This window comes from Lissotriton helveticus, chromosome 9, assembly GCF_964261635.1.
Source record: "Lissotriton helveticus chromosome 9, aLisHel1.1, whole genome shotgun sequence".
Lineage (NCBI taxonomy): Eukaryota > Metazoa > Chordata > Amphibia > Caudata > Salamandridae > Lissotriton > Lissotriton helveticus.
Genome location: NC_136070.1, coordinates 875,662,488 through 875,685,750, shown reverse-complemented (window position 1 = coordinate 875,685,750; position 23,263 = coordinate 875,662,488). Strand labels below are relative to the sequence as shown.

The 23,263-nt window shown below is 45.7% G+C and overlaps 1 protein-coding gene across 1 annotated transcript in view; it reads right to left on the bottom strand.

Moving 5' to 3' along the window:
• Positions 1–23,263, bottom strand: part of LOC144781942 (cytochrome P450 2G1-like) — a 410,077-nt gene that overhangs the window by 35,782 nt on the left and 351,032 nt on the right. The window contains exon 7 of the mRNA XM_078661035.1: positions 22,581–22,768. Within this exon, the coding sequence (XP_078517161.1) occupies positions 22,581–22,768 (188 nt within the window). The remainder of the gene's footprint in view (positions 1–22,580; positions 22,769–23,263) is intronic.

Genomic DNA, 23,263 nt, shown 5'->3' with positions numbered 1-23,263 from the left:
TGTCCAGCAAAAGGGAAGAGATGCTCTGGATGTGGACGATTTAACCATTTCGAAAAAGTATGCCGATCTAAAGAGTACCGAAGGCCATGACAGAGGGCCAATGCAGTGTCGGAGAGAGGGACAGAACACCAAGCGATATAGACGATGATGAGGAGGAAGAGAAGGTGGTCTACAAACTGCACATGATTGGCACTACCACACGGAAAGCCCGTCGCTTGCCACAATGTAATATCCGCGTGGGATCTCAGGAAGTGATGGCTGTAGTGGACACCAGAGCCACCATAAACATCATGGCAGCTGCTCCACACCGGACACTGCGTCCTGCACCCGTACTACACCCCTCCGCGATCCCGGTGTTCGCTTATGGACAAGAAACCCCTCTGAAGATCTTAGGGCGGATCAAGACCTCCATAGCTCATGGGGAACAGGCTGTCAACACCAATGTATACGTCACGGAAGACGGACAAGGAAGGCTGTTGGGGTGTCGGGTGGCAGAAGACCTTGGAATCGTGACATTTGCTTTCAGTGTACATCATGAGTCCATACAGCACCTGCTAGATGAGTTTGCAGAAGTTTTCAAGGGAATTGGCAAATTCCGAGGAAAAGAAGTTCACCTTCACATCAATCCCACAGTTCAACCTGTCGCTCTACGACACCGAAGAATAGCATTCCACCTACGACCGCAAGTCGAAGAAGAACTCAAGAAATTGGAGGCTGCTGGAATCATAGAGAAAGTCTCCGGTCCCACTCCGTGGGTTTCTCCCATTGTGGTCACGCGAAAACCGAAGCAGCCGGGCACGGTGAGGATTTGCGTTGATATGCACTTACTAAATGCGGCGATCAAACGAGAGTGACACATTACCCCGACGATCGATGATCTCATTGGGGAGATGGCCGGAGCCTGTTGGTTCTCTAAGCTTGATTTACGGTCAGGGTACCATCAGCTGGTGCTCGATGAGGCGTCATGGAACATTACCACGTTCTCAACCCACGTGGGATTTCGACGTTACACCAGGCTGAGTTTTGGAGTATCAAGTGCGGCTGAAGTCTTTCAAAACATTATACGTGAGCTGATCATTGACATTCCTTGGGTGATCAATGTAAGTGACGACATCATGGTGCACGCCAAGTCACTTCCGGAACACAATGCCCGGCTCACCCAAGTGCTCCGCCGCCTACGAGATGCCGGACTCACTCTCCATACAGAGAAGTGCGAGTTCCTGAAGAAGAAACTCCAATTTTTTGGATACACCTTCTCCACAGAAGGGGTTAATCCAGATCCTGAAAAGGTTCAGGATATCAAAGAGGCTGCGGCCCCCGCTAGCGTGACGAAAGTTCACAGCTTCCTTGGCATTATAAACTACTGCGGGAGTTTCATCCGGGATCTCACCACTCTAACGCTGCCACAATGAGAGCTCACCAAGGACTCCGTACCATGGAAGTGGGGTCCGGATCAGGCTAAAGCCTTCAAGGAGATCAAAAATGCCCTCTCGGAAGCGACCACACTGGCGTTTTTTGATCCTGCGAAAGTGACGCAAACAGCAGTGGATGCTACAGCTCCAAGACTACAATTGTAAAGTAGAGTACCAACCGGAGTCCCGCAATCCAGCGGACTACTTTTCCCTACATCCCCGAGCGGCTAACAGCAAGGAAATGGAAGACGCGGCTGACACTGAAGAATGTGTTAAGTGTGTCACGGCCCGGTCATGCCCCATTCCTCTGTCTATGCAGGATTTGGCAGAGGCGACGTCCACAGATGAATGCCTGCAGCGAGCTAAGTTGGCCCTACAAAGCAACAACTGGCATAAGGTCAAGGATGATTGGAGAATCCTAACGGTCCCGGCTCAGCGGATCATGGAAAGTCTATACCATGTCAGAGAAGAACTTACAGAAGACCCGACTGGTTGTCTGCTGAGAGGACATCGGCTGGTCATCCCCACATCGCTAATGGACCGGTGTGTGCCGTTGGCTCATGTTGGGAATCAGGGTATGGTAAAAACCAAATCTCTGCTCCAGGCCAAGGTGTTGTTTCCGCTGATGGACGAGCTGGTGGAGTCCACTGTTCGGTCGTGCCCATCCTGTCAAGCCACTGGAGACGTGCTCTGTCCTGCCCCAGTCATCGCAGAGCCTCGGCCGAGGCTACCATGGTCCTGTGTCAGCATGGATTTTGGCAGTCTGCCTGACGGCCACCACACTCTAGTAGCCATTGACGAACACTCCAAGTATCCGGAGGTTGAGATCGTGGCATCTCCAAATGCCGCAGAAGTGATACCCAAAATTGAGAAGATTATGGCTGCTCATGGATTGATGCTAGAGTTGCGCACTGACAATGGGCCTCCTTTTCAGGTTCAAGAACTGGCTACATATCTCGCTACACTTGGTATTCGACATCACCGAATATCCCCCCGATGGACACAAGCCAATGGTGAAGCAGAGAGATTTATGAGGACCCTTAATAAAGTAATCAGGATTGCCCACGACAAGAGAGAGTCAAAAGAATTGACGATATTCACGTTCCTCCACAGCTACCGACAAACCCCTCACTCCAACATAGGCGTAGCCCTGGCTCACTTGCTGATGGGCCAAGTTGTCACGGGTTCGATACCTCATCATCCTCGCTGGCGACCTCAAAACCTGGATGATCCAATGATTGATGCTCGTCGCAAGCAGGCGTATGCCCAAGTGAGTCAGAGGAGAAACGCTCAACCGATAAGAATTAAGGAAGGAGACTTGGTGCTGCTCAAGAATCGACTTTCCACGGGAACGTTTTAGCTACCCTATGAGAAAATGCCATGGACTGTTGTCAATATCAAAGGGACCCGGGTCATTGCCACCAGAGGACGTGAGACTGTGACTCGCAATGTTTCTCATTTTGAGAAATATCACCCTGAGTCTGTGGCATCACCTTCTGCTCAACCGGATAGTGAGGACAATTGAAGTGGTTCCATGGAAGGGGTCCCCCTGAGTGGTGATAGTGACTGCAGCGCCTCGGATGACTCCTGGCCTGTCAACCCCTGCCATGCGGAAATGGAAGTGTCTCCTGCTCTGTTGGAAGGCAGTTCCTGTGAAGACACCTCTGGGGATGGAGCAGGCTTCACATCGGGGCGAAGCCAGTCCCAGTATCTGCTGCAGAGAAACCCTGAACCATCCTGCCGGCTGAAAGACTACTTCACGTAAGACTGTTCCACATACATTTATGGCTCATTAAGAGTAACAGGGTGTTTCCAATGTAGACACTGCTGATTCTCATACCATCACCTTGTGATATTTTTGGTGTTCTGTTGTTTTGTTTATTGTTGGGGAGGAATGTAATGTCGTGACCGGGTTGACGTCATGACCACGCGATAGGCGTGCTGGTCATGTGAGCAGGGTTAAATAAAAGTAAGGGGCACGAAATCGTACGCCAGTCAGGCGACGGAGACGAAGCCCACCAGTTAACACGCATATCTGGCTCCTGTCCTTATTATTGCAATATCATGTACCTGTTGCCTTCCAGTTGTACCCCAACATAGTGTCGGCGCTGCAAGCGCGCACGACACAACAACCACGAGGATAGTGGCATCGAACCCTGGGTGATGTACCACTCCTCGGGGCTAGACCCCTCGGCTATCTACCTCTCCTTTGCACCCCTCCATTTCCCGTGCTCACCCTGTTGAGCTGATGGCGGAATCGAACCCGTTTGTTGGTGATACCCCCCGCCTTTCCCGTGTAGGCCGCACTGGACACTCGCACCATGTGCCTGGTCAGGCACTGGTTGTTGGAGCACGTAGTAGGGTGCGCAGTGGAAAAGGTAAGCCATCAACTCTTAAAGTGGATGATACATAACGTGCAAACCGTAATATTGCGTAGCCACCTTTTTAACTCTGCATACGGAGTAAAATGCGACAACACTCTCAAGACCTCCTGCTAGGACCCTTCACCCCAACATGCGATTGAACATCCGCGCCACAATATTTTCAAGTGCCGTCCATGATAAAAAAAAAAAACGTTAGCATTTCTGCATACAAATGCTCCAACATATTCTCATCAACTCACAAAGACCTGACTACGCTGTAGGGCCCTCTCCTTTTCTCCGAGTGCAGCGACACAGCTTACTACTGTTTATTTTTCCCACCGATAGCGTTCAAAAGATCCTTCTTCCTAAAGCCTCGGACAACCTTCCGAGCGAAACGTCTGAAAAAACGCCGATGGGTAACTCGTTGCAGGTCTGCTGCCTCCGGAGCTGCTTGGAGAGAACAAAGAGGATTAATCTGCATCTCCCAAAGCTTTTATACCCAACGAGGAGGGGAGGTCGACCCTGCGCCCTTTGATGAAGTTGCGCTCACGGGGGCCATGCCTAGTACTTCTACCTCACTTCCTCCTGGCCCCCTTCCTCCCTAGAAAAATACATGCCGGTTCCCGCACGAGATGCCACTCAGAGCGCCACGCCCCTAGATTCGGGTGGTGCCAATCATTCTGTTAGTGTGATTTCATTCGTAGCCACTGCACATTCGAGCATGGTGTCAGTGCTGACTGGTTTGTCTGAAACCTTCTATGGGGGGCCAGGGCATCTAACAATCTGGCACTTTCTCATATTCAGTAAAATACAAATGGGCACACAAAGCATGCAAAAAGTATTTCACCTTGATATCCTTGATTCGGACAACAATCTTAGGAGGGTGGCCCAGCCCGTCCCAGACTTGCCCAGACGCAGATGGGTGCAGGCAGGTCAGTCCTTGGCATGGGCTTCGCCCTGGCATGGCTCATGCATGTCCCTTGACGCAGAGTTGGAGGCAGCAATTTAAGCGCCGTCTTGACCGCCTCCCTCTTCACACAGCTGGGGCGAGACAGCAGGACCCTATGACAATGAGTCCCACCAGGGCCAGGATGCAAGGTCAGCCCCAACATCAAGCAGCAGAGCGTCCCCTGAGCAGTTGGACCTGGTGCTGATTGCATTCTTAGACGGTCAGGGGTGTAAACGGCATAAGAGTTGTAGCTTACATTTTCTTACACTGATTTTTTTAAAACCATGGCAGCAGCAGATAACGTTGGCCAAACTTTCAGATTATTTATTGCAAAAACAACTGCAACCATTTTGTCTCTTGTATTTTCAAGAATGTGAGACTTCTTAAAGAGCAAACACTTTAAATCGGAGGTGAATATATTGTATTTTCAGATCCCATTGTATTGGAAGTTGATGATAAATTTGGGGTGGCATCTAATTATAACTTGACAGAACCAGCTTGGTACACGACCGCTACATAAAGATTACTATATTGTTTGCTGCAAAGATGTGTTTTTATAAAGATTTTTTTTAAACATTGACACAACAGATCTTGGTCTCACAGTGGTTCCATGTTAAGTTGTAACAAATAATCTTTCAATACTTTATTTCGGCTTTGTTAGCCATAAAAGCACATGTAAAAACAAGCATTGTGATGTCTCATTAAACTATAAAAGTAACAATACTCCAATAAATAGACTTATTTTTTTTTTTAAAAAAGAACATCATGTTAAAACACATAAAAATAAAATCCGGTACAGTACATAAATACATTAGCCCTACTTACCCCCCTCAGATGTCAATCAATTAGAAGGATATTCTGCCCACGACAACCTTTTAAAGTGCATGTGGTTCCCTTGGTTGGTAATGTATAAAGCAAGGTATGGATCTTCCACTAAAACGTCTCAGTTAACTATTTAGTTCTAATTTTCCACGCCCATAATAAAAATCTAGACTCACTAAACACAATTGGTCCCCTTGTGTTTCATCTAAAGATCCTAGATGCTTCGCAAAAGTGAACAGTGCACACACAACAACTTGCACACTGGGATAATCCATTCCTTGCGGGGTAAAGCATAACTAGGACAAAAGAACAAGAAGTTATCCACAGATTCCTCTGGCTGCAAACAAAAAGGACAGTTGTGGGTTAGGGAGATGTTTTTGTACCATGAGAAAGTAAAGGCATTTCATGGTAAATTGCCAATTCTGAACTTTTTACACAGGGTTGTAGCCTGAGCTGGGCGGATTCTATACAGAAATTATGCAGATCATAAGTTGCCTTATGATCTGAGTAATTCAACAACTTCTCAGATATACTGCTTATTCTTTGATCATTCCAGATTTGTTCCAAAATTAATTTCCAGTAAGCTTGTTTCAGTTTTTCATTTTATGAGGGGTAAGTTACAGCTCCTCCATATTAACAAGTTCACACAGAGATTTTACCTTCCTTAATAAAGGGTTACAAACCCTTTTGGCCAAGCTGAGAATCTCCTCTAGGGCTTTTCTATAAATCTAAAGCTCTGGAGAATTTCAGATTCGTATCCAATATGTTAAAAGTTTTAGTTGACTCTTTTTAGTGCTAAATCGAATTGAAGTGGAGTGAGATGGGTGTTAATTGGGAGATTGAGAAAAGACCTAATGAATCGGTTTTCAGCTACACAGATTCTGCACCATAAACAACCCCTGCAAAGGCTGTGGCCTGTACACCTCCAGAGATGGAGGTACTGCTCCACTGGAGGTAGTCTTGTATTTCTTTCCTATGGCCATTGCCTTTTGGAGAAGAATTGTTGTACTTTTCCTATGCTATGGTTCCTAGGTCCTATTAATAGACAATATTACACCCAAATAATCAAAAGATTTTACTTGTGCCGAAGATACCCCTTCTATCCTAATGTTGCACCTAAAGGAGAGGTGGGGGTTCAATGGCATTCATTTTGACTGAGAATTCAGTGCGTTATACTGGGGTATTTTTTTCGTAACTCAGTGAGTCAAATTCTTACCTCATTTTGAATTTAAATGAGTATATCTGAATAGCTGTGCTTTAGATGAACCATCTATCCGTTCGCTTAAGTTCCAAGTGGATTTACTCCAGAGTTGTCTATTGAGTGCAAAACAAAAATGAATCTATAGATACTTACTTTATATTTTGTTCAACCGGCTGTTGAGCTGCCCTGTGAAAACCTCCAACCCTTTATTTAGTACACTGAGAAAATAGGCCTCCATCAATTTTTGAAAGTGTTGTTCCAAATGGTCTCCAAGATTTCTATTTAGTTTCAAGAAAGCACGTTTTGAGACGCAAGTTTGTTTTTTAATGCTAGAAGTTTGCAACTGGACCCTCAATATTTGTTAGGTACAGAGCTATGTATGCTGTCTCTTTCCAGTAACTAATCCTGCATTGAGTTTGGGCAGTGAGCAAACAGTACCACCACGGGGAAATCACCCCCTTTACAAATCATGTACTACCCCTGTTTGAGGTGTCAATATCTGATCTAGGGTTAGCAATACATGTTATTGCAAATATCAAAACCCTTTTTGCAAGTTGAAAAGTATTTTCTGACTGGAAAAAGGTGTTTTGTAATTTCAAATCACTGTTTTGTGGTGGCAACCCATTTGATTATGGAAATCACAAGGGTTTACATTTGTAGAATAGTTTTGTTAATAGGTCTCCATATTCATACATCAGCTTCCAAAGAAACTATTACTGCAAGTTTTCCATAGAGCATTCAAAGTTGACTGATGCACTTTGGGAACAAAGAGATCAACATTTTGAAATGGAACACCATCATTGACAAATTAACTTCATGCCATATGGGTGATGTTCAAGACGTTCTGGGTTTTCTACCAACAATCTTGAGATTATTGGGACTAGTAGGCCCATACTTATAATGGATGGCAAATAGTATAAATACATAGCCCATTGTGACGTGTGCTGTTGGCTGAAAAGGCAGGGGAGGCAGGAAGTCACCCACATGACTTGGGTCACCATGAAGTTGGAATTAAATGTGCATGAAAGCCTGTCAGTCTAACTTTTTCAGTATATACAGCTATCTGAAATTAAAACCAATAGAAGGAATCTCATTATGTATCTCTAAATGTTTTGTCTCGAGAAAATGCATAAAATGTTGGGGTGTGAACTCTGACCCTCTGGAAGTAATATCATTAAGGGTCCTGTCAACTTTAAGGGTTAAGAATTATTACACATTCATGTCTGAGCCCTGAGGCTCACCTGAGAAATAAGGAATTCCAGAGAGATTTGTAACACTGGGTCTGATTCCGGGTATTCCTCATTCTCCCCCACATTTTCACCTTGGTCTCTGTAGTAAAAAGAGAGGTCTCTGCTAACTACAGAACACATCATTCCCAATGAGAATGGGTTACCATACAGGAGTCTGTAACTTTTTCATTGTTTTGTTACCACAATATGATGTCAAAAAATTAATACTTCACACACCCATTCAGTGCCCCTACCAAACATTGAATCAGTAGGAGTCGCAATCCCATTGTAGGGTCTTTAAAAGTTTACCAACTGCTAAAATGAGATTGATTTATTAAAAATAGTATTTTTACAGTAACCCAATTGGAGTGTTTGCAATCATAAAACTGCTTCGTACATCTGGCCCTGGAACTTTTACAAGTGTTAGTTGATGCTTCACTTTCTCCTCCAGTGTTGCATTAATTCACATGCTGTGTTCCTGGTGTCTGTGATTTGTTGTATCACAATATTTCTTAGGCCATTATTTCTTTTTTACCTAAATTCAGCATTCTCAATGGGCATTATTTTTTCCTTGGACCATATTTAGGATAACCAATACTCTTTATCTGGCTGGGCGGGCAATAAGTCTACTGTTGCAAAAAGTTGAAGCAAATAGTTCTTTATGTTTCTCATAAGCATATTAATTATGCTTCCTGCAGCTAAATTGCAGTGGGCTAACAATTGTAAGATGCTCTATGAAATTTGCCTTATTTTCGACCCCTCCCTTAAAAACAAGTAATTTGCTGAGCTCTGCTGCACACTAACACAGATTGTTCACTTTCCATCTCACTTTGTACCACTCACTAGCACTCCACAGTAAAGAAAATTGTCTCTGCACTACTGCTGGTAGGTAATTGTTTTAAATCATTATTTCCTCTATTTTTAGCAATGCCTTTCTTTAAATCTGGTGAAGAAGAGTGATTAGAAAGGCATGACAATGTTCTTGTTAAGTAAAACTGGTTAATCCAACTTCAATTTTTCTTTGTTTTTTAATCTTTGATTTAATTGAATTCATAACAATTCCAAATAAACTTGAACTTTGAAGGAGTAGTTGTATATGCCCTACACAGTTGATAGAGATAGATTTCATCAAGATTAAGCATTGCTCTGTTTTGTGTTTCAGACAGACTGCATTTAAAATGGCACACAGATTTTAGTGCAAATTAAAACACATGGCACATGAAACATGAAATGAGGCCTAGTCAAATTCTTTCTAAAAGTGGCACTTTGGTGCATGCAAAGTGAAAGACTTGAAATGAGGCCAGGTCAAAATACTTTCAGTCTGAAATGCTTTCATTTAAAACCATGCTTAATTAATTTATAATGGATGTTAACGTGTTTAGTTTAGATTTAACATCACCTCACCTTAAATCTACATTTAATTTAGAGAATGTTTTTTTTGTAAACTTTTAAAGTAGCACATAATTGTGCTGAATTAACATGTGTTTTTACAGTGTAGAAAAAAGCAGCTCCTTTTCCTTGTAATTTCCACCCCCTGTTCCCGTCTCAGTAGACTTTGGCTTTGTTGCATATTTAGACAATACATATTCAGTCCATAATACATCTTTCTTATAATGTGTATTAATTACTCAACAATGAATGAACACTACACGGGGGGGGCAAACGTATTTTGCATGAAAAGCTATCTAAAACATTAGAGCATGTTACTACGAGTATATATTAACTGTTGGCGCTTGGAAAATTTGCATTGGTGCATGTTTATGCTATGTTGTACATTGGACATTTTTGCATGTTGTGCACAAATAATAGAAAAGCTGCTTTAAACTAATAGCTTTTGCTAGGTAATAACTAATACAGGGTACTAGTATGGGGGAGGTAAACATAATGGGTTTTATTTCATAAAATAATATTCTTTTGTGTTTGTTTTGTTTTGGGGCCCAAAATAAAATGAATGACTAAGAATCCAGCATGGCTGAGAGTTGTTAACAGTGTGCTGATTGAGAGACGCATGCACAGAGGATTGTGCCAGCTGTATGAACTGCCAGGTGCCTCAAGAGAAGACACATGGGTCAAGGCCACAATGAACTGTACACTCCTGTCATCGTGCCAATGTACCAGTGTTTGTGGGAGAGTGTCATCCCTGTGTACGATGTGAAACAGAGACAGGAAATTGAGTGATACATTTTGTTGCAAGAAATGTTCTTACTGATACATGTTATGTATATTGTTCTTAGCATTAAGTCCCTATTGTCAGACCTGGTATAGGTTGGATTTGCAATGGGAACAGGATGATGAGACCCTCATGTCATCCACGCGAACCAATCACAGTGCGAGTTTCTACTGAAACTGCAGCATTATTAGTATAGTCAGCCAATAATTAGAGAAAAGATGGCGGCTGAGTGAGACCTCGGCAGCTCACCTCCAAACTGCTCTGACCCTCATCAAATTGCCGGCTGAAAATGCACCCTGGTCCTGTGTGCTGGTACCGCTGGCGCGAGACAGAGCGGGGGACGATCAAGAAACGAGGAGTCTGCGGGACGGATCATCGAGGCTAGAGCCCTCGCTGGGAAGCGCTAGCCCGACTACTGCTTATGGCAATCTTCAGCTGTAGCTGGAGTGTAGCTGACGGGACCCGACCGGTGTTTCTCAGCAACTGAGACGCCAAAGACGCGGAAGCGTGCACGAGGAGTTTCGCTATGGCAGCGCGAGAAGGGACACGAAGCAAAACACGCTCCACAACACCGGCTACTTCCTCGGCGACACGGCCTGAGACGAAGATGAAGCCCAACATGAAGGCAGATGCTGAGCAGACCAGGTCCAGCCCGATCACGGGTAAGAGGAACAAAAACTTTAGCGGCAAAAATGCTAAACTCCCCACAGCAAGCTGCTCGTCTGCAGCAACAGGAGATAAGAAACAGGCTGTGATCACAAGTCTGTCTCTCAAAAAAACCAATGAGAATTTGAGTATTGAAGATATTCCCCGGAGGGATAGTCAGAATATTAATAATGAGCTAGGGAAGAGGGCGACCCCAGAGAAAACGCCTGAAACAAATGTTGCATGAATGTCATGGGGGTCTAGTAGTGAGACTACCATTTTGAATATGGATAATTTAGCAGCAAATATACCACAAACAGACCAGAGAGGCAAAGACATTGGGTCACAGATTATTACTTCCAATAATGACATAATGAATACAGATGTAAAAAGTGCAAAAGAGAAAGAGTTAAATACACCCAGAGCAAGCCAAGAAGATATACAGCCCCCACTCACACTGGCAGAAGGGGTGCATGACGGCCTTACGGATAACACTGAGCTGGGCTACATGTCCCCTGATCCCACAGAGAATTTTTTCTCCTTAAATGAAGAGTCCGATGACTCTAAAGTTACGGACTCACACAGTTGCAGCTGTGATGATGGGTGTGCAGACACATCAGCAAGCAAGGGCAGCCAACAGGGGGGCAAGAAGACCCAAAGAAAATCCAGAAAATTCTCAGATGCGAGAAAGAGCGATCGCAAGACTGATACAGAGGAAGAGCCTGAACTCGGGTGGGATTATTCGGACACGCAGCCGCTTCCCCTACCGGGTGTAGATGGAACAATGAGCGCAGACAAGAAGTCTCAAAAGGGCATGGGTGCCTGTAGGGATCCCATGCACATGCCCGAACCCACCCTAGGGATGATTTTACAATCGCTAAGTGCATTCCAGAGCAAAGTTAAGTCAGAAAATAGGCTTGCTCGATTAGCTGCAAGAAAGCTACAAGGCTCAGTGCGCAAAATTGGGAAGAAGTGCACGGAAATATCAGAAAGGATGAGCATGGTGGAGAATCGGATGCAAGCATTGGAAAATACAGTGGATGCCTTGAAAACCTAGTGAATGATATATTGTGGAAACTCGAAGAGGCAGAAAATCGCCAACGCCGGAATAATCTACGGATTCTTGGGACCTTTGACCCTGTCCTCAGGTAGGTCGCGCCCCAGCCACCACACGGTCCTCCTGTGACGCTGCCCCGCTGTCGCCTTTCCCCTGCCGCTGACTGGTACTGCGTGAGTCTCCTCTGGTCTTGCCCCTCGTTTTTTCACTGTTGCCTTGGAGTTTGTTTTTGGATTTTGTAATCCCCATTTCACTTCTGCTGTGCCCTTTGTACCCCCTTTTTGCCTTTCTGTGCCCCCTTTCCCCCGTATTGCTTCTATGTCCTCTCCCCGGTTTTCCCCGGTTTCCCTCTGTGCCACCTTTCCCGCCGCTGCGTCCCTGCGGCCCTGCCCCCCGATGTTCCAATTCTCTGTCCCACTCCCGCCTCCCAGCTGCTCCTCCCTCCCACAGCCCCTCATATGGAGGCCGCGCGGCGGTGAAGGGAACGACCTTTGACCCTGTCCTCAGGTAGGTCGCCCCCCAGCCGCCACACGGTCTTCCTGTGATGCTGCCCCTGCCGCTGCCTGGTGCTGCGTGAGTCTCCTCTGGTCTTGCCCCTCGTTTTTTCACTGTTGCCTTGGAGTTTGTTTTTGTATTTTGTAATCCCCATTTCACTTCTGCTGTGCCCTTTGTACCCCCTTTTTGCCTTCTGTGCCCCCTTTCCCCCGTATTGCCTTCTGTGTCCTCTCCCCGCTTTTCCCCGGTTTCCCTCTGTGCCACCTTTCCCGCCGCTGCGCCCCTGCGGCCCCGCCCCCCGCTGTTCCGATTCGTCGCCCCACTCCTGCCTCCCAGCTGCTCCTCCCTCCCACAGCCCCTCATATGGAAGCCGCACAGCGGCCACTCAGCGGGCGCGCCGCTGGCGCATCAAAGGCAAGCCCGTCTGCGCCTGGACCGCGCCCAGCGCCAGAACCCCTGGCCCCCACAAGAGCCAGGGCTCACGACTGAGATACGACACCGCCACCCTCAACGCACTCAACACCGGACGCTCACCCGCCTGCTACCGAGCCACTCCGAAACGAACTCACGGACCCTTTGCCTGCCAAACCTGCAAATGCACATGCCTCCGAACCTGCACCCCGCACACTGATCAAAGCAACAACAACAACAACCTCAAGTGCATCCTCCTCAACGCCCGCTCCGTCCACAAACACGCCATCAAACTCTGGGACCTCCTCGATACTACAGCACCTGACGTCGCCTTTCTCGCGGAAAACTGGATGAACGCCTCCTCGGCTCCCGACATCGCCATAGCCATCCCGGGCCGTCTACAAAATCACCCGGAAGGACCGCGTCAACCAAAACGGAGGAGGAATCGCCATCATCTACAGGAACACTATCAGCGTCACAACCAACGCCGAAGACGCAATCTCCGCCGCCGGACACCTACACTTCCAGATCCACACCAACCCCAAGACCACACTCATCTACAGACCCCCGGGCCCGCGCACACAATTCAGCAAAATCTTCGCCGACTTCATCTGCCCGCACGCCCTAGCATCACCCGAATACATCCTCCTAGGGGACCTGAACTTACTCCTGGAGAACAACAACAACAGCAACACCACCACCCTACTCGACAACTTCGCCAACCTCGGACTCAAGCAACTGGTGAACACCCCCACCCACTACGCCGGCCACACGCTCGACCCCATTTTCTCCACTGGCAACCACGTCTCCTTCAGCCACACCACCGGACTACACTGGACAGACCACAGCTGCATCCACTTCACTTTCAAGAAGACTACATCCCACCACCCAACGCAACATATCCCCCGCAGAAGCTGGAGCAAAGTCACCACAGACCAGCTAACCACATCGCTGAGCCTGAACCCACCAGTCGACACCCCTGACACCAACAACGCAGCCCAGAACCTCGCACAATGGATCACCAACTGCGCCGACGACCTCGCTCCTCTCAAGAACCCCCAGACAAGACCAGCAACAGGAAAATCATGTGGTTCACCAACGCCCTCAAAGCCTCAAAGAAATACTGCCGAACCCTCGAAAAAACCTGGCGCCACAAATGGACAACAGAAAACATGACAGCCCTCAAGAACGCCACTCGCGAACACCACCAGCTGATCTGCACCACCAAAAGGACATTGTTTAAAGACCGGCTGGACAACAACACCCATAACAACAAGGAACTCTTCAACATCGTAAAAGAACTCTCCAACCCCAGGGCCAGCAACAACGACATTGCACCGTCGCAAGACCTCTGCAACTCTCTCGCCACGTTCTTCTACCGCAAGACAACAGACATACAGCACCCAAACCCCGCCTCCAACCACCGAACCAACAATCACACCCACCACCCTCACCACCCACGTCATGAACACCATCCACTCTGGCTCTCCCTCTGACCCATGCCCTCACCACATCTTCAACAAAGCCGACGCCATCATCGCACCCCACCTCCGGAACATCATAAACAACTCCTTTGCGTCAGCCACCTTCGCAGAAAGCTGGAAGCACGTAAAGATCAACGCCCTACTGAAGAAACCCTCAGCCGACCCTAAAGACTTCAAGAACTTTTGCCCCATCTCTCTCCTTCCCTTCCCCGCTAAAGTCATCGAGAAGACCGTCAACAAACAACTGACTGCATTCCTCAAAGCAAATAACTCGCTCGACCCATCCCAGTCCGGATTCCGAGCCAACCGTAGCACCGAGACCGCCCTCATCGCAGCCACCGATGACATCAGGACCCTGATGGACAACAGGGATACAACCGCTCTCCTCCTCCTAAACCTCTCGGCCACCTTCGATACCGTCTGCCACCGCACCTTAATAACCCGCCTCCACAACACTGGGATCCAATGAAAAGCCCTGGACTGGATCACCTCATTCCTCTCCGACAGAACCCAGAGCCTCCCCCCCTTCCGCTCCACGGCCACCAAGATCATCTGCGGCGTACCCCAAGGCTCCTCGCTCAGTCCAACCCTCTTCAATATCTACATGAGCCCCCTCACCGCCATCGCTTGCAATCACAACCTCAAATCATCTCCGACGACACCCAGCTGATACTCTCCCTCACCAAAGACCCAGCCACCGCCAAAACCAACCTCCAGGAAGGAATGAAAGACGTCGCAGAATGGATGAAGCTCAGCCGTCTGAAACTCAACTCAGATAAGACGGAGGTCTTCATCCTCGGACAATCCCCGTCCGCCTGGGACGACTCCTGGTGGCCCACAGCGCTGGGCACCACACCGACACCCACGGACCACGCTCACAACCCGGGATTTATCCTGGACTCCTCCCTCATGATGATCAAACAAGTCAACGCCATCTCATTGTCATGCTTCAACACCCTGCGCATGCTCCGAAAGATCTTCCGGTGGATCCTCACCGAAACCAGAAAGACAGTCACCCAGGCCCTCGTCACCAGCCGACTGGACTACGGGAACGCACGACTCATCCTCGACATCCCTCGCCGCAGGCACATAACACCCCACCTGGGAAACCTGCACTGGCTCCCCGTCAGCAAGAGGATCACGTTCGGGCTCCTCACCCACGCACACAAAGCGCTCCACGACATGGGCCCCGAATACCTCAACAACCGCCTCTCGTTCTACACTCCCACCTGCCAGCTCCGCTCCGCCAGCCTCGCCCTCGCCATCGTCCCACGGATCCGCAGAACCACAACCGGAGGAAGATCGTTCTCCTTCCTGGCCGCCAAGAGATGGAACTCCCTCCCCGCACACCTACGACTGACCCAGGACCACCTCACCTTCAGGAAGAACCTTTAGACCTGGCTATTCGAGCAGTAACAGCACCCCCCCCCCTTCAGCGCCTTGAGACCCTCACGGGTGAGTAGCGCGCTCTATAAATGTATTGATTGATTGATCCCTGAGAATAGCGAAGGAAATGATATACGTACATTCACCATAAACTGTGCATTTCCCGAACTGGTGCAATGGGATTGGGACAAAGAAGTCCATTGTGTGCACAAATTCCCGTTCTCAATGCCCAAGCACCCTCGCAATGATCAAGCGTTCCCAAGAGTCATCTTAGTATTTTTTGGCAACTTCCTACTGCGATAGGCTGTATACGACCTTGCCAGGCCTAATAAAAGACGGAATTGGGAAAGCGTTTCAGTGTTTGCTAAACCGGATTTTGCACATGCCTCGGTGGAGAGACGATGGACACTCCGACAGCTGATTACACCCTTCCAGAAAGCCGGGGCTGTCGCTTTTCTTCAGAACCCTGCCAAACTGAAAGTGATCTCACAGGGTCGAACCCTGTTTTTTACCTCAGAGATACAAGCAGAACAGTCTCTAAAGGAAATTATCGCAGGGAAAAATGGGGCCTCTGGGAGTAACCGATAGGCGTTTTTTTATATGATGGACTGTTGTGGTAGTATTTAGATAACTCTGTATGATTTAACTATGAGCACATCATGTTTTTTTGGTGTTTTTGTTCCTTTTTTTTTCTCTGTCACTCCAGCAGGGAAGAGGGAAAGTCGGGTAAATAACCAGGGCAAGACATGTGTTTCTTCTCTGTGTTTCATGGTCATGGGGGAAGGGGGTTGTGGAGAGTGGGTGAGATTGGTTAGACGCTAACACACAGGCTCAGGATTGATCCTGGTGGGTTTGATAATGGTGGGGGGGAGGAGGGAGGGCAAGACCAAGGAGTTTTTCAAACACAAGATATATTCAAAAGGTGCAAGGTGGGAGGAGCGTGTCGGAAAGAGAAGCAAAATAAATAAAAAAACACTATTATGGTAAAGGATCGATGGGCTAAACAAATACTCACATGGCTAGGCTAAAAATTGTCTCGATTAATATATGTGGCCTTAATGATGTAAGGAAAAGACAGAAAGTAGCGGTAGGATTAGGGATGACGGAGGCCAACATTATATGTCTACAAGAGACTCACATCGAGGGGTTGCAACAATATTTGCTTAAAACACTTGGGTATCAGCTCAGCACGGCTTCGACACAGGGGGCGCGAACAAAGGGAGTGCTCATCTTGGCAAAAGGGGGGGACTTACACGGTCATTAGTCGATAAATTCGGACGATGGGCAATTACTGAATGCCACTATAATAATGGGGAAAGCCAGGTGACATTATGTACCATCTATGGAAATGTTAGTGACGATCCAGGTGTGTTGGTTAGCGTTGCCAATGGACTGGCACATTGGCTCCTCCCTCTGATTGTATGTGGGGATCTTAACTTACACTTGCCAGGTAATTGGTCTCTGGGCCCAGATTTCAAATACCAAGGCAGGAAGTGAAAGTTTTCCAGGCACTAAAAGATTTTTGTTTGTTACATGGACTGATTGATGGGTGGCGACTGAAACATTCTGGGGATCCGCGATTCACGTATTTTTCTCACCCGCAATCGCGACATGTACGGTTAGACTATGTGCTCATATCTAATGCCCTGAGATCTACTTGTGTAATAGAAAAACTACCAAGGGTTCTATCGGACCATAATCCATTAAAGTTGAGTTTTGCATGTGGAGTAAATAAATCCATGGTAAGGACATGGACATTTGAAAGAGCGCTAATGAGGAATGAGAAATACTGCCAACACACGAGGAATTGGATCTCGGGCTTTCTGGCGGATAACCTGGTTAGTGCCGCAATTTATGTGATTTGGGACACACTAAAGGCAAATATCAGAGGTGAACCTATGCAAATTTCTTTTAATGCTAATAAAGAGGGCAAACAAAAGATGGCAATACTACAGCAGAATTTGGCCAGGGCTGAGAGAGATCTGGTTAAAGCGGTCCAGGAGGGGAGGGTAACGGATAGCGAACTGAGTCGGGTGGCAATCGCTAAAAACTATATTTCTGAAATATTAATGGAGAGAGCTGTAGCCAAAGCAACTATCTATAAAGAAAAAATGTATGAAGTAAGTGAACAAGTGGGTCATCAATTGGCGTTTCGTACTCGAGAAGAAACATCAGCTAACATAGTGAAAGAAATCAAGGATCCAGAACTCGGTCTGAGATCTGAATCCTCTGAAATAAGACCTTCATTTAAACAATGTTATCAGGAGCTATACGAAGAAGTTGAAGGTGACCAGGGAAATCCTGAAGCTTATCTAGATTTACATACAGCTGTCAGATTGGTGAAAGAGGATCAAGACAGTCTAGTCAACCCTCTTTACTGGCAGGAGATCTTTCTCGCTATGGGCACCCTGGCTATAGGGAAAGCAGCAGGTATAGATGGCATCCCAACAGAGTTTTATATCAAGTTCCCACCCCAGCTCAAAGAGATAATTCTGGAATTATTTGTTCATATCTTTGAGGGGGGGAAACCACCTGCCTCATGGTCATCCGCTAAAATCGTGGTCATTTAAAATCAAAGAACAAGGATCCTTTGGAAATGGGCTCCTATCGCCCTATTACATTAATAAACGGGGATTCTAAGATTCATTCCAAACTCTTAGCTACTCGACTGGCGCCAATTATACATAAAATCATCTCGGACCGCCAGCATGGGTTTATTCCCGGCAGGTCTATAATTGACCATGTTCCAAGGGTAATATCTCTCTTTGATTACACAGAGGCAACAGGAGACTCCTGGAAATTTCTGTGAGCAGCCATGTTGCACAATGGAATCAGTGAAGGATTCATAAAAGCCATCCAAATGCTATACGTTGATCCAGGTGCTAGCGTATTGCTCAACAGGGTTTTATCTGAAAGATTCACCATCACTAGGGGGACGAGGCAGGGGTGCCCCTGCTCTCCTCTTCTATTTGCAATCTATATCAACCCATTCATCGGAAGGTTGGAAAAAAATATGCTAATACCTCCCGTCCGGGCACGTAATCACAATACAAAAACTCTAGTGTATGCAGACGACAACGCTCTTGTCACCGGCGATCCCATCAGGGCCATAAACGTGATAGCGGAGAAGGAATTGAGGTTTGGAGTAGTCTCCGGGTACAAAATTAACTCAGGCAAAACTCAGATTGTGCTTAATGACAAAATCAGGATGAGGGATGCAAGAGTTACCGATAAAGCCACATACCTGGGGGTTAGCATAACGGCCAAAATAGAAAACATAGTTAGTAATAATGTTGAACCACTGATCCAACGCACAAGAAAAGAACTGGTCCAACTGAACAATCTTCATTTAACTATAGGTGGCACATGTACTGTAGTCAAAATGCTTTTTCTACCTATATTTTTATATTTTTTTAGGTCAATATGTTTGGAATTTTCTCCGCAGCTATTCAAAACTATTGAGTCTATGTTCTCAAGGTTTATATGGGGATATAAGAAACCTCGTTGGGCCCTCAGATGGATATCTCTGCCAAAAGAAAGAGGGGGTTTGGCAATGCCCAGCTTTAAGCTATATTATTGGGCTACCGTATTAAGATACTGCGTGGCAGTCATCTCTGTAGAACCTAAAGACTGTAATATACCTACCCCACAAGAACTTATCCTGGGGGAGGGTTGTGAAGGATGCCTCTGGCGACGTGTTAATGATAGCTAATGCAAAAAAGTCAAATTTAAGACCATCTCTGGTATATACAAGGTGTGGGGGAATGTTCGGAAATCACTGGGACTTGGCCGTTATTCTCAATATACCCCTGTGGGCAATAATGATGATCTCCCAGAGGAGGAATGGTCCAGCTCGGCTGTTTTTATTTATTGACCGGGTTAAAAACATTTGATGAGTTACGTATTGAGTACAGTATTAGCTACAGGGATTTTTTTTAATTTCTTCAAGTCAGAGATTTTCTCTCAAAAAAGGGGGGAGGTCGGGTAAAATTTCAATCAAGCCAAATGATAGAGAATCGCTGCAAAAAATCTACCCTAAAGATTGGGGAGATATATGAGACTCTGATCTCTTTATTGCCAGATGACATGGATAAACAGATGGCCATCTGGCAGGTTAAGTTAGGAGTATCACCCCAAATCCCCCTTCACTCCTATGAACTATCTCAGACTTGCCTGATGTCAACAAAACTACTAGCTCAATTTTATAAAACGTTTTTCTCATTATACTATACACCGCATAAAATAGCAAAATGGGGGACCGGAAAGGGAACTACATGTCCTCTCTGCACATTGTTCGAGGCCGATATTGTTCACATGTTTGCCTCTGGCAATGTATCGGCAAATCTGATAGCAGAAATATCCAGCTTCTTAACTGAAATATGTCAAATAAAAGTGAGTATCACAACCGAAGAGATCATATTAGGCTTAGCAAATGATAGTCGGCCGAAACATATGCAAGGACTGATCTTTGTGGCAATGGCCGTTTTACAGCTATGCATAGCCTCATCATGGTTGGATCCAAACCCGCAGGCTTTTCTACAATGGAGGGTTAGGGTGCTCGCAATATGTAGACTTGAAGTGGCCATATATATAAACAAAGGTCATAACAAACGCAAAAGAGGTATGATGATCTGGGACCCACTGCTACAATGGATACAAAGGCACAGCTAGGATCAATTGATGTCCCTTATAGATACCCGGGTATATATTGAGAAATAGCAATGAAATAAGAATTGTGTTTATTTTTGATAAACTGTAATGTGTATATGTCAGAAAATCACTCTACACCTTTGTACTTAACGGATTACTCCGTCGAACTATGTATTCAAACTTGTGTTATGTTCTGTTCGGACATGGATCAGGGTCGCAAGTGGGGATATTTGTGTAAATTGGAAAAAGGCTAATAAAGATATTTAAAAAAAAGAGATATTAAAGGAGAGAAGGGGAGAGGAGCAGATCATGACCAGACATATGGGTTAGGTACGTGAACGTTGCGGGTGCAGCCTGGGAGGAGATTGCGTCCGAGGAGACTCAGACGGAGGAGTGGGCAGAGAGGCATAAGCTAGCCTTGCACGTCATGTTTTTGGCAAGGCAGATCACATTCCTCTGTGGTCTTGTAAAGGAGGGTTAAATAAACACAAGAGGGACCCTGAGAAAGCTAATCCAAAGGGAACATCCCACCAGGGGAAGATACATACTAAGTAACATGTAAAGGATGCCCCCAACTAACAATAAAAATAGGAAAAAAGTTCCAAGATATAGAAAAATTCCACCCACAGAACAGCTCAATTCGATTTCATTATTTATTTTCCATTATTCAAAATTTTATCATTCTCTTTTTTGGGAAAATAGAAAAGTTATAAAATAGAACACATACATGAATTCATTTAGTAAAAATACAAAGAACATATTACAATGATCTAATCTTCATCTGGATAACACATAAAAATTCATAAAACATGCAAAGAAGAGACAATGAAAAGACAGCCCATGATTTACAAAATTCAAAAAAATCTACAAATAAAGGTTCACACTATATGAGTCCAGCAGCCAAGACACAGTTACAAAGAAAACAACCAAATAATAAAAAATACATTAGAAAATAGAAAAAAACATCACACATTACAAGCAACGAGGAACTAGACAATTCACAACTGTAGCATACAAGGGAGAAAAGCGCTGACGCGCGTTTCGGAAAGTACCAAAGACGTATATTTAAATTCCTTCATCAGGGCGCACATGTTATGCTTCATAATTCATTTGTGAAGGAGGGGCCTTTTCAAGGAGCAGCCACTCTCTGTCAGATATGGAGAGGGAGAGAGACAGATGAACAGACCAAGGCAAAGAGAGTAGCTGATGGAACAGGTTTAGATTTAGATGCTAAAACTCTAAGTTTATGCTTTGACTAATTAACTAGTTTTTACAAGATTTATTTGTCTTATGCATTTATTTCTCTTCATGGGAGATTTTTGCCAATTATTAATTATTGATTAGCCTTGCAAAACTCACTCTTGAATTGTATTTTCCTGAACTCTTTAAATAATTTTGACTGGCATTTGATGCCTCATTCCCTTCCTGTATGGAATGCCTTGTATTCAATTTGTAATGTGTTCTGTATTGATTCTATTTCTCCTATTTTCAATTCTGTAACCTGATTGATATTTGACTAATGAATAAAGGGTCAGAGAACCTTAACTTTAACTAGAAAATAAAACGCTTTAAAATACTCACAGTTCTCTTTATTGGCTTAAATATTAATTACATTTAGATTTTTCATGTTTATGAAAAGTCTCCTGGAATTGATACCAGGTGACAAAGGTCCATCACCTTTAAAGCGGTAAAGTAGAGGTAAAGGATGTTTTGCATTGAGAAAATACAGTGAAATTACAGCTGGACTCCCCTAAGGCGGAGGGGCGTCATTCCCACAGGAATATTAAAATGATGATAATACTACGTTATTGTCCTTTTATTTTTCAGAAGGCTCTGAAGGTGTAGGGCATGGCTGCCCACAGAACAGGAGAAGAAGTGGTGAGCTCTTTCTAAGTGCGCAACAGCCGGCCAAACAGTCATGCGCACTTAGCATGTTCTCCACCAGACGGTAATGCACAGCCTGGGTGGAGAGCATGCAGAGGCTCCCACTTACTCTCTGAGTGCTAAACCATGGTGCTCAGACCAATCACGACTCTGCTGTTATGCTGGTGATAGCAGGGTCATGATTGGCTAGGGAAGTCTGTTCCTGCTGGAAAGAAGAGGACAGAGGAGAAGCAGCGGCTGGCAGGGCAGGTAAGTGAATTAAAAACAATTTCTTAAACCCCACCAGCCTCCCCCTGCCTCTCCACTACTGCCCCGTAACAGCCGCTGCTGACCCTGTAAGTCATTACTCCAGCAGTGCCAGTGCATGTTCCATTTTTTTTAGCAATCTAAAATAATTGAGAGCACATAACAATAATCCTCACCTTAGGAATACAGTAACCCCGAAAGGTGATGTCTTGCGTCACCTGGTGTGGGAGGTTCATTGGAAGAATGTCAGCAAATCTCTGCATTTCATGGATCACAGCATCTGTATAGGGCATTTGGCTCCTGTCCTCATAGACCGCTGAGCGGTTTGGGCCAATCACACGGTCAATCTCCTCATGAACCTTTTCTGGAGGATGAAGATGGAAGTAAAAAAGTTTAAAAAAAAAAATAAGGATCAATTTAACGGATCTTAACTAACAAGTGCAATTAGGATACGATTAATTGAGAAAACTGTCAGTAAATCTGTGTTAAAGACATTTCATTACTGGTAGTACTTTAGCCTCAAAGGTGGGGAAATGCTACAAACAAAGACCACACCTTTTTAAACAAGTACTGGCAAAGTTGGCAGGTTTGGCTCTAGTTCGGTGCAAGTATAAAGGGGCACACACTGTAAGGGTACACTTACAGCACGCACATGCACGCATCTGCACAAACCCATTTTCACAAAGTCCAAAAATGTGAAGGCAATTATGCATACAGATACAAATGGAGTGGTGAATGCAAACAGACCAACAGTCATACCTAACCTTTTAAAAAGGCATCGCATAAACAAAGCATTAAAGGAGGGCACAATGGAGAGCTCAAGGTTGCACAAGCGAGTGAGGCACATAGAAATGTGAAA